The 19,844-nt window shown below is 35.9% G+C and overlaps 2 protein-coding genes across 2 annotated transcripts; one reads left to right on the top strand and one right to left on the bottom strand.

The window, feature by feature from the left end:
- The first annotated feature begins 889 nt into the window (after positions 1–889).
- Positions 890–8,644, top strand: LOC108995652 (bifunctional purple acid phosphatase 26-like). The gene is made up of 10 exons (XM_018971244.2): positions 890–1,066; positions 2,375–2,601; positions 2,756–2,956; positions 3,586–3,697; positions 3,957–4,183; positions 4,938–5,076; positions 5,850–6,070; positions 7,074–7,195; positions 7,355–7,516; positions 8,213–8,644. The coding sequence occupies exons 2-10, from the start codon at positions 2,410–2,412 to the stop codon at positions 8,283–8,285; spliced, it is 1,449 nt and encodes a 482-aa protein (XP_018826789.1). The 5' UTR covers positions 890–1,066; positions 2,375–2,409; the 3' UTR covers positions 8,286–8,644.
- Positions 8,645–11,828: 3,184 nt separating this feature from the next.
- Positions 11,829–19,393, bottom strand: LOC108995670 (synaptotagmin-5-like). The gene is made up of 12 exons (XM_018971278.2): positions 18,983–19,393; positions 18,835–18,885; positions 18,623–18,743; positions 18,023–18,147; positions 17,652–17,753; positions 17,336–17,410; positions 16,186–16,265; positions 15,640–15,790; positions 15,327–15,557; positions 13,792–14,088; positions 13,481–13,594; positions 11,829–12,198 (listed from the first exon to the last, which is right to left on the bottom strand). Exons 1-12 carry the CDS (start codon positions 19,190–19,192, stop codon positions 12,052–12,054), a joined length of 1,704 nt encoding a protein of 567 aa, XP_018826823.1. The 5' UTR covers positions 19,193–19,393; the 3' UTR covers positions 11,829–12,051.
- Positions 19,394–19,844: the final 451 nt, after the last annotated feature.

The following is a 19,844-nucleotide window of genomic DNA, read 5'->3' as shown; positions in this document are numbered from 1 at the left end:
TACTTTTTCAAAAGTTAGTCATGTGAAATCATTCGTTGTCTTATAAGATTAAACTAATAGAAAAATATAATTTTTTATTATTTATTATATATTTTAACACTTTTATTTACATATAAGTCGGTCCCTTTTAATAAGTAGACCCGATCAACATGTAGAGTATTTAATTAAATGAAATAAAGTGTAAAGTTAAGATTTAAACTCAACACATTTACTCTGATACTATGTGAAATCATAACTCGTTTTAAAAGTTTAAACTAATGAGAATATGTATATTTATATTATTTATTTTATATCTTAATAATTCTATACAAAAATCTTACACAAAAGAATTTATACATTGATATAATTTAATGTAATATCTCAAATTTATTAATCTAACAAGTTAGATTAAATTATGTCAATTTATAAATTTTATTGTATGTATAAGATTATGGATTGATGGATAAAAAATGCAAATTCCTTTTTGTATTATTTACTCTTTTTTAAGGCTGTGTTTGAATATTGGGATAATATGAATTGATCTATAAATAGTATATTTTGTTGGTCATATTGAGATGTGTTTGAATGTAAATAGATTAAGATATATATTTGAATGTATAATATAAGTTAGATGAGTTTAATTTTTTATGAAAAATTAAAAAAAAAATAGCCTAAATTTAAAATGGATTAACATCTTTAGATCGAAACATAGCCTAAACAAACTTGTGACGGTTTTGTTTTAAACATTCTTTTTCGTATATTTTTATTTTATTTTTCGGAGCATATAATGGGAACTGGACACATGATAATTTTCTCTGATCATTCTGACATAGACCATGACTCAGTGGGTCCCTTCAAAGAGAACCGCTAATGGTATGCCACCACGTACGTGGAAAGCCCAACCAGAAGAATATTTCCCTCGTCTTTATGCCATCTATGAGCCACGTGACAAAATACGGTTCCTTATAGTTACATATCTACGCAGCGCCGCTCTCCCTGCCACCATACGCCTCCCATCTCCATCATGGATTATTAATCTCGACAATCGGCGTCCTCGCCCTCTACCCAAGACTGCAAATTCCTTAAGGTTCGCTCTCTCTCTGTCTCTCCCTCTCGCTGGTGTCTTGAGAATTTCTGCTCCATTATGCTGATATCATATTTCTGCTTCTGTTGTTTTCTATTTCTTTTGCTATCGGTTTCTCGAATACTTCCCATTGTTCGTTTTCATTTAGCTATGTTGTGCATTAATCAGACTACTTTTATTGGTGTAGCAATGAATTCAAACCCGATGCTTTCGGTTTAATGTATCATGAAATTCTCAAATCCTTAATGGTTGATCATTCTATGTGGAGTTTGATTTTGAAGAATGAGAGTTGTCCTTGATAGAATATGAATGTTTTACTTACCCACCTAAAAAAAAAGGGTTTTTTCTCATTTTATTTTATTCGAAATACTTCTGGCTGTTGGCTAGAGATCTGGGTCTTTTCTTTTTTATAAATTTATGGTTGGTGGTCATGCTTATGCGGTTTCGTTCTGATTGGACCATGGAATTTTGGGGCTGAGCTTTGAGAGGGTTTGTGCCAATTCGTGTTGAAGTCAAGTTTTCCTGGATATTGGTGGCAAGAAACCAGTCAGGGTAGAAGTGGAACTCTTAAGAAATGTGAAAACTCCCCCGATGTGATAGGTGTCAGAATTATTCGCCCAGAAATTGAAGCAGTTGTGGAGGATGAAAGACGAGAAGAAAGAACCGGCGAGTAAAAAGATTGCTGAGAGTTAGTCAGGTGGAAACGGATTTAGGCGTTTTTGTATAAAAAGAAACTGGCTTATGAGAGGTGAAATTGTGGTAGGAAGTTTGGTTTGAAGTAACAGAAAGGGAAAGTTCGAGTCTTGAGTTGCATAAACTAATAATCCAAAGTTGCTTGCTAAGCTACCCTTCTGTAAATGTCCTAACTGTCTCCTTTGAAGTTAATTATGGATTGTACTTGAAGGCTGAATGTAGACAGGTTTATACCTTTTTTCTTCTTATATGACGCGCTTCCTGACAAAAAATGAATGGGAATGATGGTAATTGTTTGGAAATAATCTCTTTTTGACTGAATAGAAGAGATTTTTTTTTTTTTTTTTTCCGAGGGGCTGGAGGATCTAAGCTTGGTGGAAGTTTTATTTCGAGAGGATCATCTTCCATATCAGATTGATGTTTAAATGGGCATCAAAACTTACCGTTTACCACTTCAAAATAGCATTGGTTTTTGCTCTACTCTGTTTTTCCTTTTTATTGTGAAGCATTTATAGTCTGAATGGAAACGTATGTTTTAAATAGGATAAAAATGGTATTCATTTATTTGTGGTTTACCTATGCTTAAAATAGATAAACTTGACAATTTCTTTGATGCAGCTGATAATACTTTTGTCGGTGGTTGATAAACAATCATGCTGGAGGTTGCTAGGATGCTGTCCTTGTTGCTTCAACTTGCTTTCACTTCCTTTGTCCTTTTGAGTTCTGTGAATACTGGCAATGCAGGGATAACTAGTACTTTCATTCGCTCTGAGTGGCCGTCTACAGACATCCCTCTTGATAATGAAGTGTTTGCAGTTCCAAAGGGTCATAATGTTCCACACCAAGTAAGAATTCATACTTTTGATATTTCCAGTGGAAAACTCTGGAATATCAAGACAGATAAAGGTGGAAATGGGCATCATGCATTTCATTACTATGATTATCTTGTGTTCCCTTTTGTTCCAACAATTACATAATACATATCTTTCCCTTTTTTAGGTGCATATTACCCAAGGCGACTACGATGGAAAGGCTGTAATCATCTCATGGGTGACAGATGATGAACCAGGGCCCAGTAAAGTACAATATGGTACATCAAAGAATAGATATGACCTTACTGCAGAGGGTTCAATGACAAACTATACCTTTTACAAATATAAGTCGGGCTACATCCATCACTGTCTCATCGATGGCCTCAAGGTAAATACTCATTCATTGTGTAAAATGTTTTTATCAACATAGGCATGATCTTTCTCTTGGATAAAATACAATAATTGATTGAAGTCCAAAGTAAATAAGTACTAAACAGTTGCCTCTATTGTTTGATCACATATACACCAAGGTATCTTTGTCTTATGCAATATACTAGGCTTCTTATGTATAGTGACCAAAATTGTAATCTCTTAAGGGCCCTTTAATCTTACCTACTGAATCAGCACTTTGTCTTATTCAACACTCCCCTTCACGTGTGGATTAGAGTCCCTTTTAATAAGTCCAACACGGATAATATTTAATTGACATGGGGGTGAAGTGTAATCATGTTTGCACTTAAGACTTCTGTCTTGATACCATTTTTAATCACAACTTATCTCATAAATTTAAGCTAATTGGAATGGATAAATTTAACTTTTTAGGTTATTAGGTTATAATCTAACAATGCCTTAGAAGGAATCGAGGATTGGTTTGTGATGGATGGAGTAGACTGTGCTGGGTATTCCAAATTGATACAAGCCACCGATTGTCCACTTTCTAGTTGCATATTTAGAATTTTCTTGCCTCTCGTCCTGTAATTTGTTTCCTCTTTTAGTTTAATGGTTTCTTGTTTTCAGTATGACACCAAGTACTATTACAAGTTAGGGAGTGGTGATTCTTCTCGAGAATTTTGGTTTCAAACACCTCCAAAGATTGATCCAGATGCTACTTACCATTTTGGGATCATCGGTGGGTTGTTTTCTTTCTATGCAGGGTCTTCTAGTAGAACTTTGGCTTCATGGCATTCCTTCATAATATACATTTCTTGGTCTATATGGTTCATGACCAACCATCTAATTTGATTTTTTATGCAAATTTTCCTCAATTGGTCACCTCTAGCTTCCAGAAACTATCTCTTTTGTTCAGTTATGTCTAAGGTTTCTTGACGCATCTTTTCAACATCCCCAAATTCTACAATTTACCAATGAACCCTCAATTTATGTTGCAGGAGATTTGGGCCAGACATACAACTCTCTTTCTACTCTTGAGCATTACATGCAGAGTCCAGGACAAACTGTCTTATTTGTTGGAGATCTTTCTTATGCTGATAGATATCAGTACACTGATGTTGGTTTACGGTGGGACACATGGGGTCAATTCGTTGAACGAAGTACAGCATATCAGCCATGGATTTGGGCTGCTGGAAATCATGAAATAGAGTACATGCCTTATATGGTAAGGGTTAAACAGATACTTTCATCAAACTGTTGGAGTAACTTATTATCCTGGCCTATTTCAATTATGTATATTTTTAATCAATCACATAAAATTCTCTACACAGGGAGATAGTGAATACCCTCTGGTCCATTAACAAACTGTGTTGCACTGTTGCTATAGTGCCCTATTTTCTCATTTTCAAAATCGTAGAACAGTCTCAAGGAAATCTATGTTTCTTCCACTCTTTGCTTCTACAATATGGATCGAGGAAAAAAGGTTACCAAAAAGTCAACCAACTGCAAATTGCTAGGCAGAAGGGTGCCAACCCAATGTAACGTTACTACCTGCACGAATGCTTTTTTGTCAATTACCAGCCCTAGAACATTGTATTTCCTTTGACCAATTATAAGAGGTGCAGGAGTGATTACGAGTTTATGGGCCCTTGTAGCCAATGTTCTTTGAATAAAATGGAACTTTCTCTCCCTTAACTAGACAGTTTGACCTGATTAGACCTTTGGTCATGGCAGTCATGGTAGGTCACTGCCATTTCACATCATTGTATGGCTTTGAAATAGCTTTGAAATTTTGTTTTTGGCTCTTTTTCTTGTAAGGATCATTGTGAGGACTTCACTATTAGATATATAAATATATTTTCTTTCTACTAACAAATGGGTTATACAGTCATTTGTTTAAAAAATCTTCATATTCTTAGAATTACAACCTATAAAACTTCTTGTATAACTTTTGAGAGGCTGTAAATGCATATGCGTAGGGGGAAGTTATTCCTTTCAAATCCTACCTCCATCGATACACTACACCTTATTTGGCCTCCAAAAGTAGCAGTCCTCTTTGGTACTCCATCAGGCGTGCATCTGCTCATATAATCGTGCTATCCAGCTATTCATCATTTGGTAACTTTTCATTTCCCTGTCTATTGTTGGTTTCAAAATTTTATAATTTTCTTTTGATAGACAATGGAGGAAATATTTGCTAGTTTATTAATTGCATCATGTGAGAATTCCATTTTTTATTTATTTGGTAGCTCGAGCTCAAGAACCTTTTTTCAAACTCAGCTCGTCTAATATTAACTAATTTCCAGGTACAAAAAATCAGGTTTCATTGATTATTATAAATAAATACAAATCATACTATAAACTTTAACCACAAAAAAACTTTTAGTTTGAGTTGATAATACATATAGTTATTTATACTTAAGTTATATGAAAGTATAATGATAACATGTACATGTTATACCTATAGTAACTATATAAAACTCTATATATAAGTTATAAGTTGGCATGTTTAAATTTTACATATAGTGTAGTACAGTACCATTACATTATGAGCATTATTTTATTAACATAATATAATACTCTAATCTTACTAGTTATAATAATATAACACAGTCAGAGTTTTGGTCTTTTGTGTTTATTCATAAATATTTGATTACTTAGCAAAAAAATATATTATAATAATATTATGGTTTATCCTATGTTATTATGGGTACGTAACGTACGTCACAGGTTAAATACAATTTTCAAATATGGAAAATAATGGATATTAAGCATATATATTTTATATCTAGGTATATCATTTAATATCTATCATATAAACGTATAGTATAAATAACAAATAACGTGGATGGAGAATCACAAACATAAGAATTTCTGGTTGAGTCTGACAGTGACGTACACCCCTCAATGGATGTGGCTTAAAGAAGAGTTAACAAGGGTTGACAGGGAGAAGACTCCTTGGCTCATTGTTCTTATGCATGTGCCAATCTACAATAGCAATGAAGCTCACTACATGGAGGGGGAAAGTATGCGAGCTGTATTTGAGAGTTGGTTCATCCATTACAAAGTTGATGTAGTCTTTGCTGGCCATGTCCATGCTTATGAAAGATCTGTACGGTTCTTTACCTCTACAATTTCATGTTGTTTTGCAAATGGGTTATTTTTCGATCAGTTTGACTTGGATTTTTGGGGTCCATGCCTATGAAAGATCTGTATGGTTCTTTACCTCTATAATTTCATGTTGTTTTGCATGCGGATTATTTTTGTTCAGATTGACATGGTTTTTTGGGGTCCATATCTGTTCATGCATATCATTTATCTGGATTCATTGCGTCTGTGATATTAAAGTTTTAAGCAACTAAGATTGTTAGTACGAGGATTTAATTACTTGTACAACCAATGCATTCACTTACATGTTAAGCCTTTATACTTTGAGCAGAAGTTTTGATTTGGATCATTATGCATATGAAAAATCTTGTTGACATAGGTATGCAGTAGGCAATTTTAATCTCTGCTTAAAAATTACAAATTTGGTTGTTTCTCGTGTCCTAACTATTGTTTGTTCTTTTGTATACTTTACACAGGCTATGCCTATTTAATTCGTATCAATAAATTTACTCTTACTTGTCAAAAAAGAAATTACAAATTTGGAGAATGGTTTTATGATGCCGATAAAAGGAAATTTTGAACCGTAAACACTTTATTTTAACATTTAAAGTCGAAAGTATATGATTTGTGAATATAGTTTATTGAACTGACTCAACACTCTTCCCAGCTTTCATATTCTAATTTTGGTATATTTTTATGTATATCAATGTATGTATTTTTTCATGATAATTCAAGACATGGATCGACCAGTAATGGAAAACTTCTCTATATAACCCATGAAAAAGAAATAATTGTTTTTCATTTTTATTAAATACAAATCAGTCCTTGAATCTTAACTCATTTGCAGAAAGCTTTATAGATTTCCAATTTTCGCAAATTAAACCTTGGGTTTTCAAATCTAGTTTGTCACAATGGGAGAACATATTTTATGCTGATCTACTAGCAAGATGAGTGCTGAAGCAACATAGCTATGCCAAAATTTAAGAATATTCATTTTGCGTTTTCAGTATCGAATTTCAAACATAAACTACAACATAACTAGTGGGGACCGCTACCCTGTACCAGACAAATCTGCACCTGTGTACATAACAGTTGGAGATGGAGGAAATCAGGAAGGTCTTGCTGAAAGGTGAGTTGGCCTGCATGATCAAGTAAAATTTATTGTCCTTACTAGTTTTCAATGATGAGTCATATGAAATAGTGAGTCCCTCCTGTAATCACTAGCAGAAATCATACTTATTTTCCTGCAGTGCAGTTATGGGTTAACAACTGTTAGTTGGTGCTGCAGGTTTAGAGATCCACAACCAGATTATTCTGCATTCCGAGAAGCCAGTTATGGACACTCTACGCTGGAGATAAAAAATAGGACACATGCAGTCTACCATTGGAATCGAAATGATGATGGCAAAAAAGTGGCAACTGATTCGTTCATATTACACAATCAGTACTGGTGTGTAACCATTCCTTACTTTTATTATTAACTCGTGAAAACCATCAGTCCAAGTTAACAGAATGGTATCAACAAGACTTGAACCAATGACTTTACGAACAACCAATTTCAGATACCTTGTTGAAAACCATCAATTATAAGAGCTTTAGCTATTTGCATATTGAGTTCACACATTTTGGTTTAACGTAAAAAATGTAGCATGACATGCCACTATGCCAGCGTCCTAATACTTTTGAACCACGAATGTCAGATAGTTCAGGTGTCATTGCATTCTCTTCAAATGGTTAGCCACGAAAGACAGAAATCAAACTTTCTTTCTCTGCCTCACATGACATGTGACAGAAAAAAGTGCAAGCTGAACTATAAAAGAAAATGTCAATTGGTATAACTAGTCATTGGCCATGAGGACATATAGACAATGGTAAATAATTACATGCCATTTATAAAAATAGCCAAGGTAAGAGCATTAATCGCATAGCTATGCACTCATGCATTCAATGGGTATTTGGGTCATTCACTTGTATTGATCTCAGCATCAGTAGCCTGCAATATCATGCTACAACTTTTGCCAACTGTTAAATTCAAAATATAGAGACCTGGATAGCAATTAATCAGTTACTTGGGATGCCAATGTTTATGGTGATCTACTTTTATGATATAAGAACATTATGACATGTTTGATTTCTGGTAATGCAGGGCAAGCAATATTAGGAGGAGAAAATTGAAGAAGCATTATCTAAGGAGTGTTGTTGGCCAGGTTTCCACGTAGTGATTAGAGTTTAAGTGTAGTGGCATTACATGATTTTGGAGAGGAATGGAATTGCAGAGAAAGATATGATGCCCAAGCTTGTTATTTGTATTCTGTACAAAGGAACTCTGGCCTGCCTTTGCTGATGGTTGCTTCCTCACAGAAAATGAATATTGCACATCTTGATTATTGTCATTAATAAAATTCTCGTTTGCTTATCAAAACAAATTATTGTACTTCTAATTCTCTGTTATGGAAGATGCACTTGGTCCATTAATTAAATGTCCAACAGTCTGCTCTAATGAGAATGCACGGTTCATGTATCCAGTTGAAAACGTGCAATTCATAGATGCATTATTTATTTAGAGCTGTTATGGTAACTGGATAGCTTCTTTGTGTCTCATTTGGAAATATTGCTATGCTGCCAAACCCCTCTCCCCGAACTTCTAAGAACACTTCTATTAATAATATGCAGTCTGCTTTCCACCTGGATAGCCTGAGTTCTTGCACCAAACCCGTAAACATTTTGTGGTAAGCAAAACCAGGGCTAGAAATACCAAATACCAATGAAGTTCACCACGTCAGAGAAAGGATCAACAAGATGGCTCTTGATAGTGTAAGATGTTCACTTGATCAACAAGATGGCTCTTGATAATGTAAGATGTTCACCCGCTGATCCCATATGGTAGTTCTTGAAAACTTTAGCACTTCTTGAAAAGGAACCAAACTGTGGGCATACAGCGGTAGTTCGAAGCCTCGAACCATGCATCCAGCCGGTCAAAACAGTATCCCAGCTAAATGTTCGAGTCCCATGAACTTGAAAATCATGTTGACTTGGATCCTGGGATATACATCTATGGCACGATGTTGTAATTAAGGGATAAAAGGTGTAAAGCGCACAATGCTTTGGTAGCACTTACCAATCACTTCTAGTTTTTACAGTAATTGGCTAGTTGGGACCAATTCAAAAGATCCCGCTGACGTGCAACCCTTTATAGGAAAAAGATTTCAGGTAGGGGGGCTTCATAGACCTGACTTGATTGCACAGAGAGAGAGAGAGAGAGATAATACCGGCCAAACAGAAGTTTACAAACCAGAACACTACATGGAACGCAGAAAGGCAGCATGTAACAATATTATGCAATGATTAGCCCATTTGTATCCATATCAAAGTCTCATCAATTTACATTTAGCCGTATGTTGTGAGATTATGTACATAGCAGTCTAAGACTGTTCATCCTGGCCGGTCCGAAACCCGGAAAACCAAGTTCCGGTTACTGGTTCCAGCCCGGATACTATCCGAGCCAGAATCCGCATCACTCCTAACCCGGGCCGATTACAATATTACATCCGGGTAACGGATTTTAACCCCGATACCAAGTTTTAATAATAAAAAAAAAATGAAGCCTAACTCTAAAGCCCCCACCCACCCATTGGCTGAATCCTATCTCACTGCTCTCCTCTCTCTCTCCCCCTCTAGCCATGAAACCCTAGCCTTCTCCTTCAAGTTTTGCCGCCGTCTCTCTCTCTCTCGCCATCGCCGCTGGCCAGACTTCCGATCGATAAGTCTCTCTTCTCTCTCTCACTTTGGTAACTCTCTCTTCTCTCCTCACTTCGGTAAGTCTCTCTCTCGATCTATGAGCAATGCCTTTGGACAAATCTTATATGGGTATAGAGTATATGCATTTATTTTTCTAGATCTGCTCTATTTTGTTAAACATGGGTTTTTTTTTAAAAAAAAAATTTTGAGGGTTTACATTTTGGTTCCTCTCTCTCTCTCTCTCTCTCTCACACACACACACACACACATGCTTAAACCCGCTTTCTCTCTCTTACTCTCATGTCGAAACCCTAGCCTCATCAGCCGATCAAAGCGTCGTCTTCATCCTCGTGCTATCGTCTTCATCCTTGGGTATGTTTTATTCTCTCTATTTGTTTTGTTCTCTCTTTGTTATTTTGAGTTTGTTTTGATGAGAATGTTTGAATATTTGAGGAGTATTTTTATGGGTTAGATCCTCGTGCCGTCGTTTTCATCCGTGGGTATGTTTTCTTCTCTCTGTATGTTTTATTCTCTGTTTGTTGATTTTGAGTTTGTTTTGTTGATTTCGACGAAGGTCTTGTGAGATTCAATGCTTTTTCTTTAGCTTTGTTTTTAGAAGATTTGATGTTGTCGGTGAAAATTTTGAAGTTGAATTTAATAGATAAGAAGTAGCTACTCCATATATATTATAAACATGATTATTCGGTTGTGATGAGTTTTAGACTTTGGGGTGAAGTGATGGATTAATGTTTTCTTAGATCTCCTCTTTTTTTTTTTTATAACATGGGTCGTTTTTCACTACTGATCTGTCCAGATCTTAAGTTTCTTCAGCCAAAGATCTAAGAAGGAGCAGATACTGCACATGACCTCGTATAGACCCTTTCCCCGTTCTAGCACGTCCCTGTATGGAACTCTCTCTCTTTTGTGTGTGTGCGCGCGTCTTGGTATGGGTTGTTTTCTTGAGAGCCAAACAAAATGTTTTCTACCTGTATTTTTGAAAAGTTTGACTTGTTATGCAACAATACTGAGAAAAAAAAATTTAGACTTTTCCTGTCTGAAAAGTCTTTACAAGGGTTACAACTTCCCATTATTGATTTAAAAATGGAATTCAGTGATCAACATCTTTTTTTTTAGTCCATCACTAAACATATCTTCAAAGATATTGTATCTCGGTATAATTTTTTACTAGAATCTATGCTTAGCATTGTCACAATTTTCTTTTACATGTATCTATCTTGTAGAGAAAGAGATAGAAGATAACTTAGCTAGGATGAAACAATTTGTGTTAGGCAAGCTTGGAAAAGTTTCTGATGAAATGTCAGCAAAGGCTTCTTTGGGGAGCTTTTTCGGTGTGAGATTAAATCACTGATGGGAAGACTGTGCTTCTGATTTTGTAACTCATTTCTTGTAATTTTGTGTTTGGTAATGAAATTTATAAATATTAATAGTGTAATATGTAGTAAATTGCATTGTGATGCATGCATAGATGAATATTGGATTTATTTTTTTGTTTTACATGCATTTAGTATTTTTAGAACACAAATAAAATAATGGCTTTTAGAAATAAAATAAAGGCTTTCATGAACTTGACTTCTTAGAAAAAAAATTAATAAAATAAAGGCTTTTACTTAAAAAATTTTTAAAAAAAAATCCAGGTACAACTCGGATTTCCTGATTTTAAAAACCCGGATCCATCCGGGTTCAGGCCCGGGTCTGACCTGGACCGACCTGGACCAGGTTCCAACCTGAATTTGAAACCCAGGTCCCAGTACGGATATACCTGTGTTTCCGGGTTGGAACCCAGATGAACACCCATAAATAGCACTCAAAAATACTTGATACAAGGTCTATGAATCTATTAATTCGTATCGGTGTCAGCAATGTTCTTTTAATACATTTAGCACGCAATACAACCTCTTTGATTTAGGGCCCGTTTGGAACTTGGAGTTCAATCTAATTTTAAGCTGAGTCTAACATTCAAACACCCAACTCTCAAATAACTAAACTCATCTCAACTCAAAACCTTTTCACGCATGAAACTTACAACATTTTTCAACTCAAAACATCTTTACCCGCGGGAACTACAAATCTTTTTAACTTCTCATAAATACATCTAAACTCATCTTAGGTGGGCCCCACAAAACTTACTCCACTATCTCAACTCATTATTATTCGTAAAGAAATCAAGTCAGCTCAACATCCAAATGAGGCTTTAATGTCTCACCATCAGCTACGGAACAGGAGCACTTAAGAATCACGGTAAACTGGCCGTGGCATCCACTTGAGATGCAAGTTCAGTTTTCCTGATTTTGCTTCGTCTAGCTGGAAGCACTCTCTGTATTCCCCTTCCAATACAACCCTAGTTAGTGTCAAGATGCATCTCCCCATATAATCCTGCATGATTTAAAAGTAGGTGTTAGTACATAATATAAAAATTTCGAGATAAATAGCCACCACAAGGAAGTTGAAAGCAGCAATCTTTACATAGAAAATGCTTGATTTCTGTATTTCACATCTTCAAAAGCTGAAAGCACTCTTAAGTGATAACATTAAATGACCACTGTAAGGTTCAAGTAGCATTGAAATACTGTTCAAAGGGTCAGAATGCAGCCCAGTTGTCAAAAGACGGGTTTGGGACAAGCTTGTGGACTTCAACATCTTGAGTTCAATTCTGCACTAAAAATTTTCTTAAATTACTTGATACATGGTTCTAATGGCTCTGGTCATTATCCAGGTAATTTCCTCCTCAAGAGTGGGTTGAAGAACCCTACCTTGGTGAGGCTGCACGTCATAAAAAAAGAAAAATTAACCAAGAAACTCCAAGCATATATTAACACGCAAATACATGTGTGCTTCAAACCTTTTTTTTTTTTTTTTTTCTCTTGTGCAAGGATACTAAAACAGCTGGGTCCATATGGGAAGTTGTCTAATGATCCTTCTTCATGATACGGCAGATGGGCACCATTAAAGTACATTACTTGGCATAGACTCATCAATCAGTGTAACTGGGTCCACTGATCCAGTTAAAGATGCAGCCACCTTTGAGAAAGATTGATTCATGTTATCCTAAATAGCCAATAACTAATGGGGAAAGTACATTTTGAAACCTCAATTTGATAACGGATTTGTACTCTGCAGTCCGACCTATCACAACTGATGCACTGCACCCTCTGACCACTAAAAACTGACAAATAATACATTCAACCATATTAAGATGGATCGAAAATAGGTGATATGACCCAGTTCTGAATGTCGAATCGTAACGGAGTGTCCGCATTTCAAATTAATGGTAGTTTGGGGGGGTGAACGTGACAATTTTGGTAGCTTGAGGTGCAAAGTGCAAAACCTAAGTAGTTTAAGGGTGGAAAGTGTTTCTATCCAATAATTAACTAGTCAGAGACCCTTCGATATGTTGTTTCCATCCAGATATTTCACAATGGGACTTTAACATTGGAATGATGCTCATTCAAAATTCAACCACCCATCTGTTTAGCTAGGATTTCCACAGTCCACATACCCATACAAAAAAGGCAGAGCCAACAAGGTTTAACACGCCACATTGCTGATGCAGGAAGTCAACCGGGTAGAACTATGGATTTTGCACATCTTGATGGAAAAATATACAGCAGCAACAATAAGAAGAATAACAATAATAATGACCATAGAATAATTATACCTTTCCAAATGTGTCATGGTCCCAGACTTCAAGGATTAACATATCATGTAATCCATCCTCAACAACAAAGTCAAAAGTTTGATTCCAAACTGGGTTCAAGCTCTCATTCACAACCTGAGAAACAAGGACTTGTAAGTATATCTACAGCCCAAATAACTAGAGGTAACTGCACTATGCCCACAAGAATCCAAGAGCAGTATGGTACATGCAAGGGGACCAGAATTCCACTAAAAGATACCAAACAAGAGGCCAAGGAAAAAACACAAAAGGAAACAAATCAAGGAAGAAAGAATGGCTAACCAAGAGATTACCCGAGTTTTATTTCTTGTTTCTGATTTCTTCAAGATGAGTACAACATAGGGATCGGCCTTCCCTATAAGATCCACTGCTGGCAAGTCATCAGCAGATACCACAGTAACAGAAAGAACTCCTCTAACAATAACCTCGTTTTTCTTCTGTATGACTGATTTCTCATTTTCAATGGCTTCTGTTCCGTTAACCCCATTTTTAAGAAACCTCTCCAAGGGGTTCATCGAAACATTAAAGCCAAAAGGGTTGGTAAATATACTCGCCATCCCATTAGGACGGTATAAAAGCTCCAAATGCACCTAAAGCACAAAGAAGAAAGTTTAACATACTTAAATAAACACAGATATCCATATCCCAAAATAAAATTAAATAATAATAACACCAAGTATGCAACAACGAAAGTCAAAAAATAAAATCCTATAGCAAATTTAGTTGGAAAGTAACTGTTCTATTCAGATCCCATAACCATCCTAAAAACAAAGGAATTATTTCAACTTATGAGCTTGTGTATCTCCTTAATTGATTATTCTCTTGCAACATAATGGCTCAACTGACTCAAAGACAGACCCCCAGTTGTCCACAAAGTAGTCAGATATATGGGTCATGTAGGTCAGTTTCTATGATTTCTAAGCACCTTTCGGACAAAGAAGAGTGTGTGTGTTTGTACAAAACATCTTGAGACAAAAAGCAATGATGGACTTCGTCTTATCTAAACTGCAATTATTTCCAAAAAATATAGCTCAAGTGAAATATAGATTTAAGTTCGAAAAAATACTTCTTTGTGACCCAAATTGATAAGTCTTACATCTTAAGCCTCAAAATAAAATATTCACAAGATCATTGAAGCCTCTATAGTAAAAAAGTCATCAAATTATCATCACCGAACTGTGCTTTACCCGATAGAAAGGGGTGGGTGGAGGGGAGGGTAGGGTAGGGAAGGTTGGCTGTTTAGAAAGAAAAGAAAACATGAAGATTTCAGCATATATAGGACAATATGAAGTCTTATAAATCTCCTTGGAGATACCACAGACATCCCAGATGGGGAGCCGATTCCACTAGCAGTATTACCAATTTACCAAATGTAATATGCACAACACAAAACAGACGGTTCATCATAGAATGATCATTCGAGTCTTTTTACTCTTTAGAGCATACATAGTACATTAACACCTTGAACATTAGCGCCAAACCCAACAAGATCAGTTTAGAATTTATCACCCTCAAGGCAACCAAGCAGACTTCCTTTCAGCTTTATTCCCAACATTGACAAGTTATGAATTTTATTGCTAGAACTAGAAGACAATTTGGTCAGCCTAAGATCCAACCCAGAAAGCACTTACAGGATGCATGCAGGAAGTACCTTTCTTTTAAGAAGAAAGGCATATAACATTGCGGAGGTTAGTTAACATAGCATCAGCAGGGGACAGGTGCTGCAATTCTCGAAGTTTGGTCAAACAAAAATTTGCCAACAGAAAAAGAAAGGTAGCTCTCACAGTCAATAACAAGTTTAATGATTCAAAGCATTTTGCGTTCTCACCTGCCCCCTGTGTTTATTATCTCTATGGACCTCCAAATCTTTAACAAGTTTCAACCAAACATCCTTCACTTTACCGGGCTGAAGTTCGCTTAGCTGTATTTGAGCACACCCAATGAGCTCAGATGTCTGAACCCCCTCATCATCATAAACTTTCACCACCAAATGTTGAGTGGATGCATCTTCAACAATAAATTCATAGTGTTCGTTCCAGATTGGGTTTAGATCATTATTCTGAATAAAAAAAAAAAAAAAAGGATCTCTTTCAAAAACAAGTGACGAAAACAGGAATTAAGGAAAATGCAGAAGAACTTACAACTATTTTGCTACGTTTCATTCTGTCATGTAATGGTCGTACATATAATACAGCATAGGGATCTGACTTTCCAATGATATCTTTATTTGTCAGCTCCTTTGCTTGCACAAGCTTCACCTCTAATATCCCAACAGACTTCAACTCCAGGTCACTAAACAACAAAAGCACTAACTATTAGACCGAAGAAAATCACAATATGAATCAATGAGCGAAGACCACCACTCTCTCTCTCTCTCTCTCTCCCCATTAGCCACCTAATGCATGCATAACAAGGCAGCTAGTTGATAATGATAATAATCAGTGAGCAAAGACCACGTTTCCTTTCTCCCTCTTACCACCTTGATATAGTAACTCAAGCGCATGCCAAGGCTGCTGATGAATGATAAAAATGATCATCGATGAGCAAAGACCTCCCCCAGCCATTTAGAGGCATCAGCATGCATATCCATTGTGTTCATGGCATGCACAACGATACCACAGATAACTACAAGAATAATCGCAATTTCCAAAGGTTTAGCTCATATCCTTGTCCATATGAAGGCCTACCTGTAATCCCCAGGCAAAATAGGTACAACTTTTCGAGCAGGCCACATAAGAGTATCTTCTATAGCATCCCGTATTGTACTCTGTATAAACATATATACCTCTTCGTTACACAGATTTTTTATAATGCAAATCCCGACGATGTATACATAAGATACACATACTCAGTGTTAAAAGACTAAATTCAATGCATGGCATTATTATTTGAAAAAAAAAAAAGGCATGGAAACCAGAAATTGTAGTTGGCCATAGAACACAGTTACACATATAAATCCTTAAAGTACCTCAACAAACACAATGTACTATCAAATTATCTCTCAAATTACCAAACCAAAATTTATCGATTAATTTCTCCCATGGTGCAAAAAAAAGTTCAAGTCTTGGTAAATTTTGGCATTTCAAATAAACATACAATAATTAGTTCAGTATGCAAACTGAATACAACTCGTAATTATAGTTCAAAACCTTGACACTGACTGAAGGTCACTCTCTGACAATGACTCTCCGTTGTAACAAAAAATAAGCTTATTCATGTAATACCCTGATTGGTGCATCACTAGTCAAAACTCAATGAAACATGCAAGTAATGCAAATTAGTTTCACTGGAGGAGTTAAGTTCGCAAATTGGTTCTTTCAAAGCTACACAAGTTCAAAACCTTGTGAACTTTGGCTGATAAATCTGCTTAAGTACGCACCAAAATCACTATTACGGGAGCTGACTTGGGAATATTTCTGTTATTGTTTGACCGACCTAATAAATTCCAAACCATGCTAAGCGATCAAGTGCAAGTTGCCAACTAGAGCATGAAACATATTTATCTAATTTTTGTGAATCACAATTAATTTCTTGGATGAATAATTGGGAGGAACTACAATCCTAATATCCACATCTGGGACCAGATGTTATCAGAACATCCGAAACCTCAATATGATATCAATGGACTTGATATTTTAAGACATACTGTATTTTCAAGTAGATTTTTTTTTGGGGGTGTTGGGGGGGCTGGCTTACAAGGTACAACTTTTGGTGTCTGATTGGACTGGTCAATTTCATATCAGGAACAAAAAAAACTCATAGATATTAGCACTTGATGATAAAAAACAGTCTGGTAAAATGGCAACAATAGTAACACGTGATGGAATTTTCTCAAACCTCTATTGCATCTTGGAGCCCAGGAACCGTTGATATGTCACCACCAACAACTTTAAGTGTAAAATCCAAATTTTTCTGCAAGGGAAATTTTAATATTCACAAAACCATATGCATTGTGAATGTGTGTGTGTGTGTGTGTGTGTGTGTGTGTGTGTGTGTGTGAGAGAGAGAGAGAGAGAGAGAGAGAGAGAGAGAGAGAGAGAGAGAGAGATTGAAAACTCCAAAAGATAAAAGGTCATCTGATATGCATAATTTATGCGTATACATCCTTTCTACTTCCAATATCTTATAGGATGGTTATAGAAAGACGTGGCACCTTTTCTCTTAGAGAACAACAAACAGCTCCAAAGCACGGAAACTCCTCAACCAATGGCTTAAAAATCAACCTGAAAACCCCCGTGAATCCGATATTTTTCACCTAAACAGAATAAAGAAAGCATCAAAATTAGAATCAAAGCATTCAGGGAGGAAGCTCAAGAAGATACACTGTCAGTGTTTTCAGAGGAAGTCACGCTTCCCAGGGAAGCTGAAGTTTCCAATGAAATGGAGCTACAATTATTTTTCAGTTCCTCGACACATTCAAATAGGAGAGAAAATATATCATAGCCTAAAAGTTGGTACTTAATTTCTACCTTTGAGAAATCCCATCCTAGATTAATTTCCATACAAAAATTAGAAAAACATTACCTGCACCGGAAGTCCAACACCAAGTCTAGTCTTAATATCCAGTATTATACTTGGGTTCCCATCCCAGTTCATCTCCAACTCCATGGTGACACTATCTTGATCTCCGTTTTCAATAATAGAAAGTCCTAAAAGGATAAAATTGATCCATAAGAACCTCTAACGTTATAAGAAAAATGAGTATTTATGATAATAATGACTATTTGTGACGAAAACAGATTCATTCTATCAGGAAATAGTTATAACTGGTCACAAATAAACAGTTTTATTATAACTAGCTAAATATTTAAGTTTGAAGCGGAAGAAGAGAAATAGTGGTACTATAGAGCAAAGACTATTAATCTTTTCTATATAATAGATCGTGATTCTTTCTTCTTGACTTACCAAGAGTGGTACTTAAAAAGGAATTGAATACCTCTTATGGCAAGTTAATAAGAAAGGATCATGAGGTTTCTAGCAATAAGCTCTGTTGCATTAACCAAATGCATGTGATCAAACTAGTAATTACAAACGGAAACAGAATTCTGCATGCATACACACATACACTTCAAAAGCATAAATATAAAAAAATAAAAATTAGTACGGCGAATGTAGGTAATTAACCTGTAAATTGTGGTGCCACTGTACCGAGAGTGAACTTGGAAAATTTGAGCGAGGACAGTATAATCGGTCTATATTGTTCCAGAACCGGCTCAACCGAAGTCTTTATCAGCTCAGACGCTGCCTACAATCACCAAGTTCATCCTCTAAATCACCATCACTCAAAACACAAAACTCGTATTGATCTTTTCTTTTCAACTAGATACAAATAATACCTCATCAACATAAGGCCAGATCTTTTTGAGATGAAGATTAAGCCAACTCAACTGTACCCCAAAATAAAAAAGAAAGTAAACCCACAAAAATGTCAGTCTCTCGATGATTATGTAAGAGACTCGGAAAATATGGAGAGTGATAGCTCAACTTCTGGCGCTGAGAGAAGACGACCCAGGAAGGGTAGTGATCTGGAGTGAGGATCTTTCTGGAATCTTCGACGGTCATCCTTGCAAAAGCGGCAATGGTGGTGGCCAGTGCGGACCGGCGCTTTGATCGTACGTTCTCACACCGGGCGAAGCCGACTATCAGCGCTAGTCCCATGGCAATTCCAAGTATCAGCCCCACAAAGAACCCCATTTTCGCTCTTCTTCTTCTTCACTCTTTTTGTGGGAGATCACTAGAGTAGCAAAAGACTTGTGCCGGGTAAAGAAGAAGCAGTGCCAGATTAGAGTTCAATGTCCATACGTATTATCATTGTTACCAAAGATCTTGGCGGACCAATGATCCCACCTTTTTTTCCTTCTGCTGCTGCTTTTCCAGTATCGGAACTCTCATAGTACGCGTAAAAAGAGCGTTACCGACAAAAAACTGTTTAGTTTGGTCGTTGAGGCAGACCTCTGACCATTTAAATCCCTACGTGTCGGCTCATTTGGGTTAGACGTAGATTTTTAGCTCAACTGTCAACGACCTTTACTGCTCGTCTTATAACCCACCAAGCATTATATATATATTTTTTATTCTTTTTAAATTAAATAAATTATTCTATTTATTATTCATACACCACATATCTAATAAAATAAATAAAAATTATATATAATATGTTACGTGAGATAATGAGTAAAAGTTTTACTCATTTTATCCCATTAACTTAGAACTTAGGTGTCGTGAATTGTTAATATATATATATATATATATTCAAAACAAAATCATATTCAAAAACATAAAAATAAAAATATTGAATTCTAGATTTAGTCTATCTCTTATATGTTTGTGTTTTTAGTTCTTTTAT

This window comes from Juglans regia, chromosome 1 (assembly GCF_001411555.2).
Source record: "Juglans regia cultivar Chandler chromosome 1, Walnut 2.0, whole genome shotgun sequence".
In the NCBI taxonomy this organism is placed as follows: domain Eukaryota; kingdom Viridiplantae; phylum Streptophyta; class Magnoliopsida; order Fagales; family Juglandaceae; genus Juglans; species Juglans regia.
This window is presented reverse-complemented; position numbering and strand designations above follow the sequence as displayed.

Excerpts from the sequence above, each read along its gene's own strand:
- LOC108995652 (XM_018971244.2), top strand. The coding sequence starts at position 2,410 with ATGCTGGAGGTTGCTAGGATGCTGTCCTTGTTGCTTCAACTTGCTTTC. Across the intron at positions 4,184-4,937 it reads TAGAGTACATGCCTTATATG|GGGGAAGTTATTCCTTTCAA; the intron begins GTAAGGGTTAAA and ends GCATATGCGTAG. Across the intron at positions 7,517-8,212 it reads ATATTACACAATCAGTACTG|GGCAAGCAATATTAGGAGGA; the intron begins GTGTGTAACCAT and ends CTGGTAATGCAG.
- LOC108995670 (XM_018971278.2), bottom strand. The coding sequence starts at position 19,192 with ATGGGGTTCTTTGTGGGGCTGATACTTGGAATTGCCATGGGACTAGCG. Across the intron at positions 18,886-18,982 it reads TCTTCTCTCAGCGCCAGAAG|TTGAGTTGGCTTAATCTTCA; the intron begins TTGAGCTATCAC and ends TTTGGGGTACAG. Across the intron at positions 17,411-17,651 it reads GTTGTTCTCTAAGAGAAAAG|AAAAATTTGGATTTTACACT; the intron begins GTGCCACGTCTT and ends TTTCCCTTGCAG.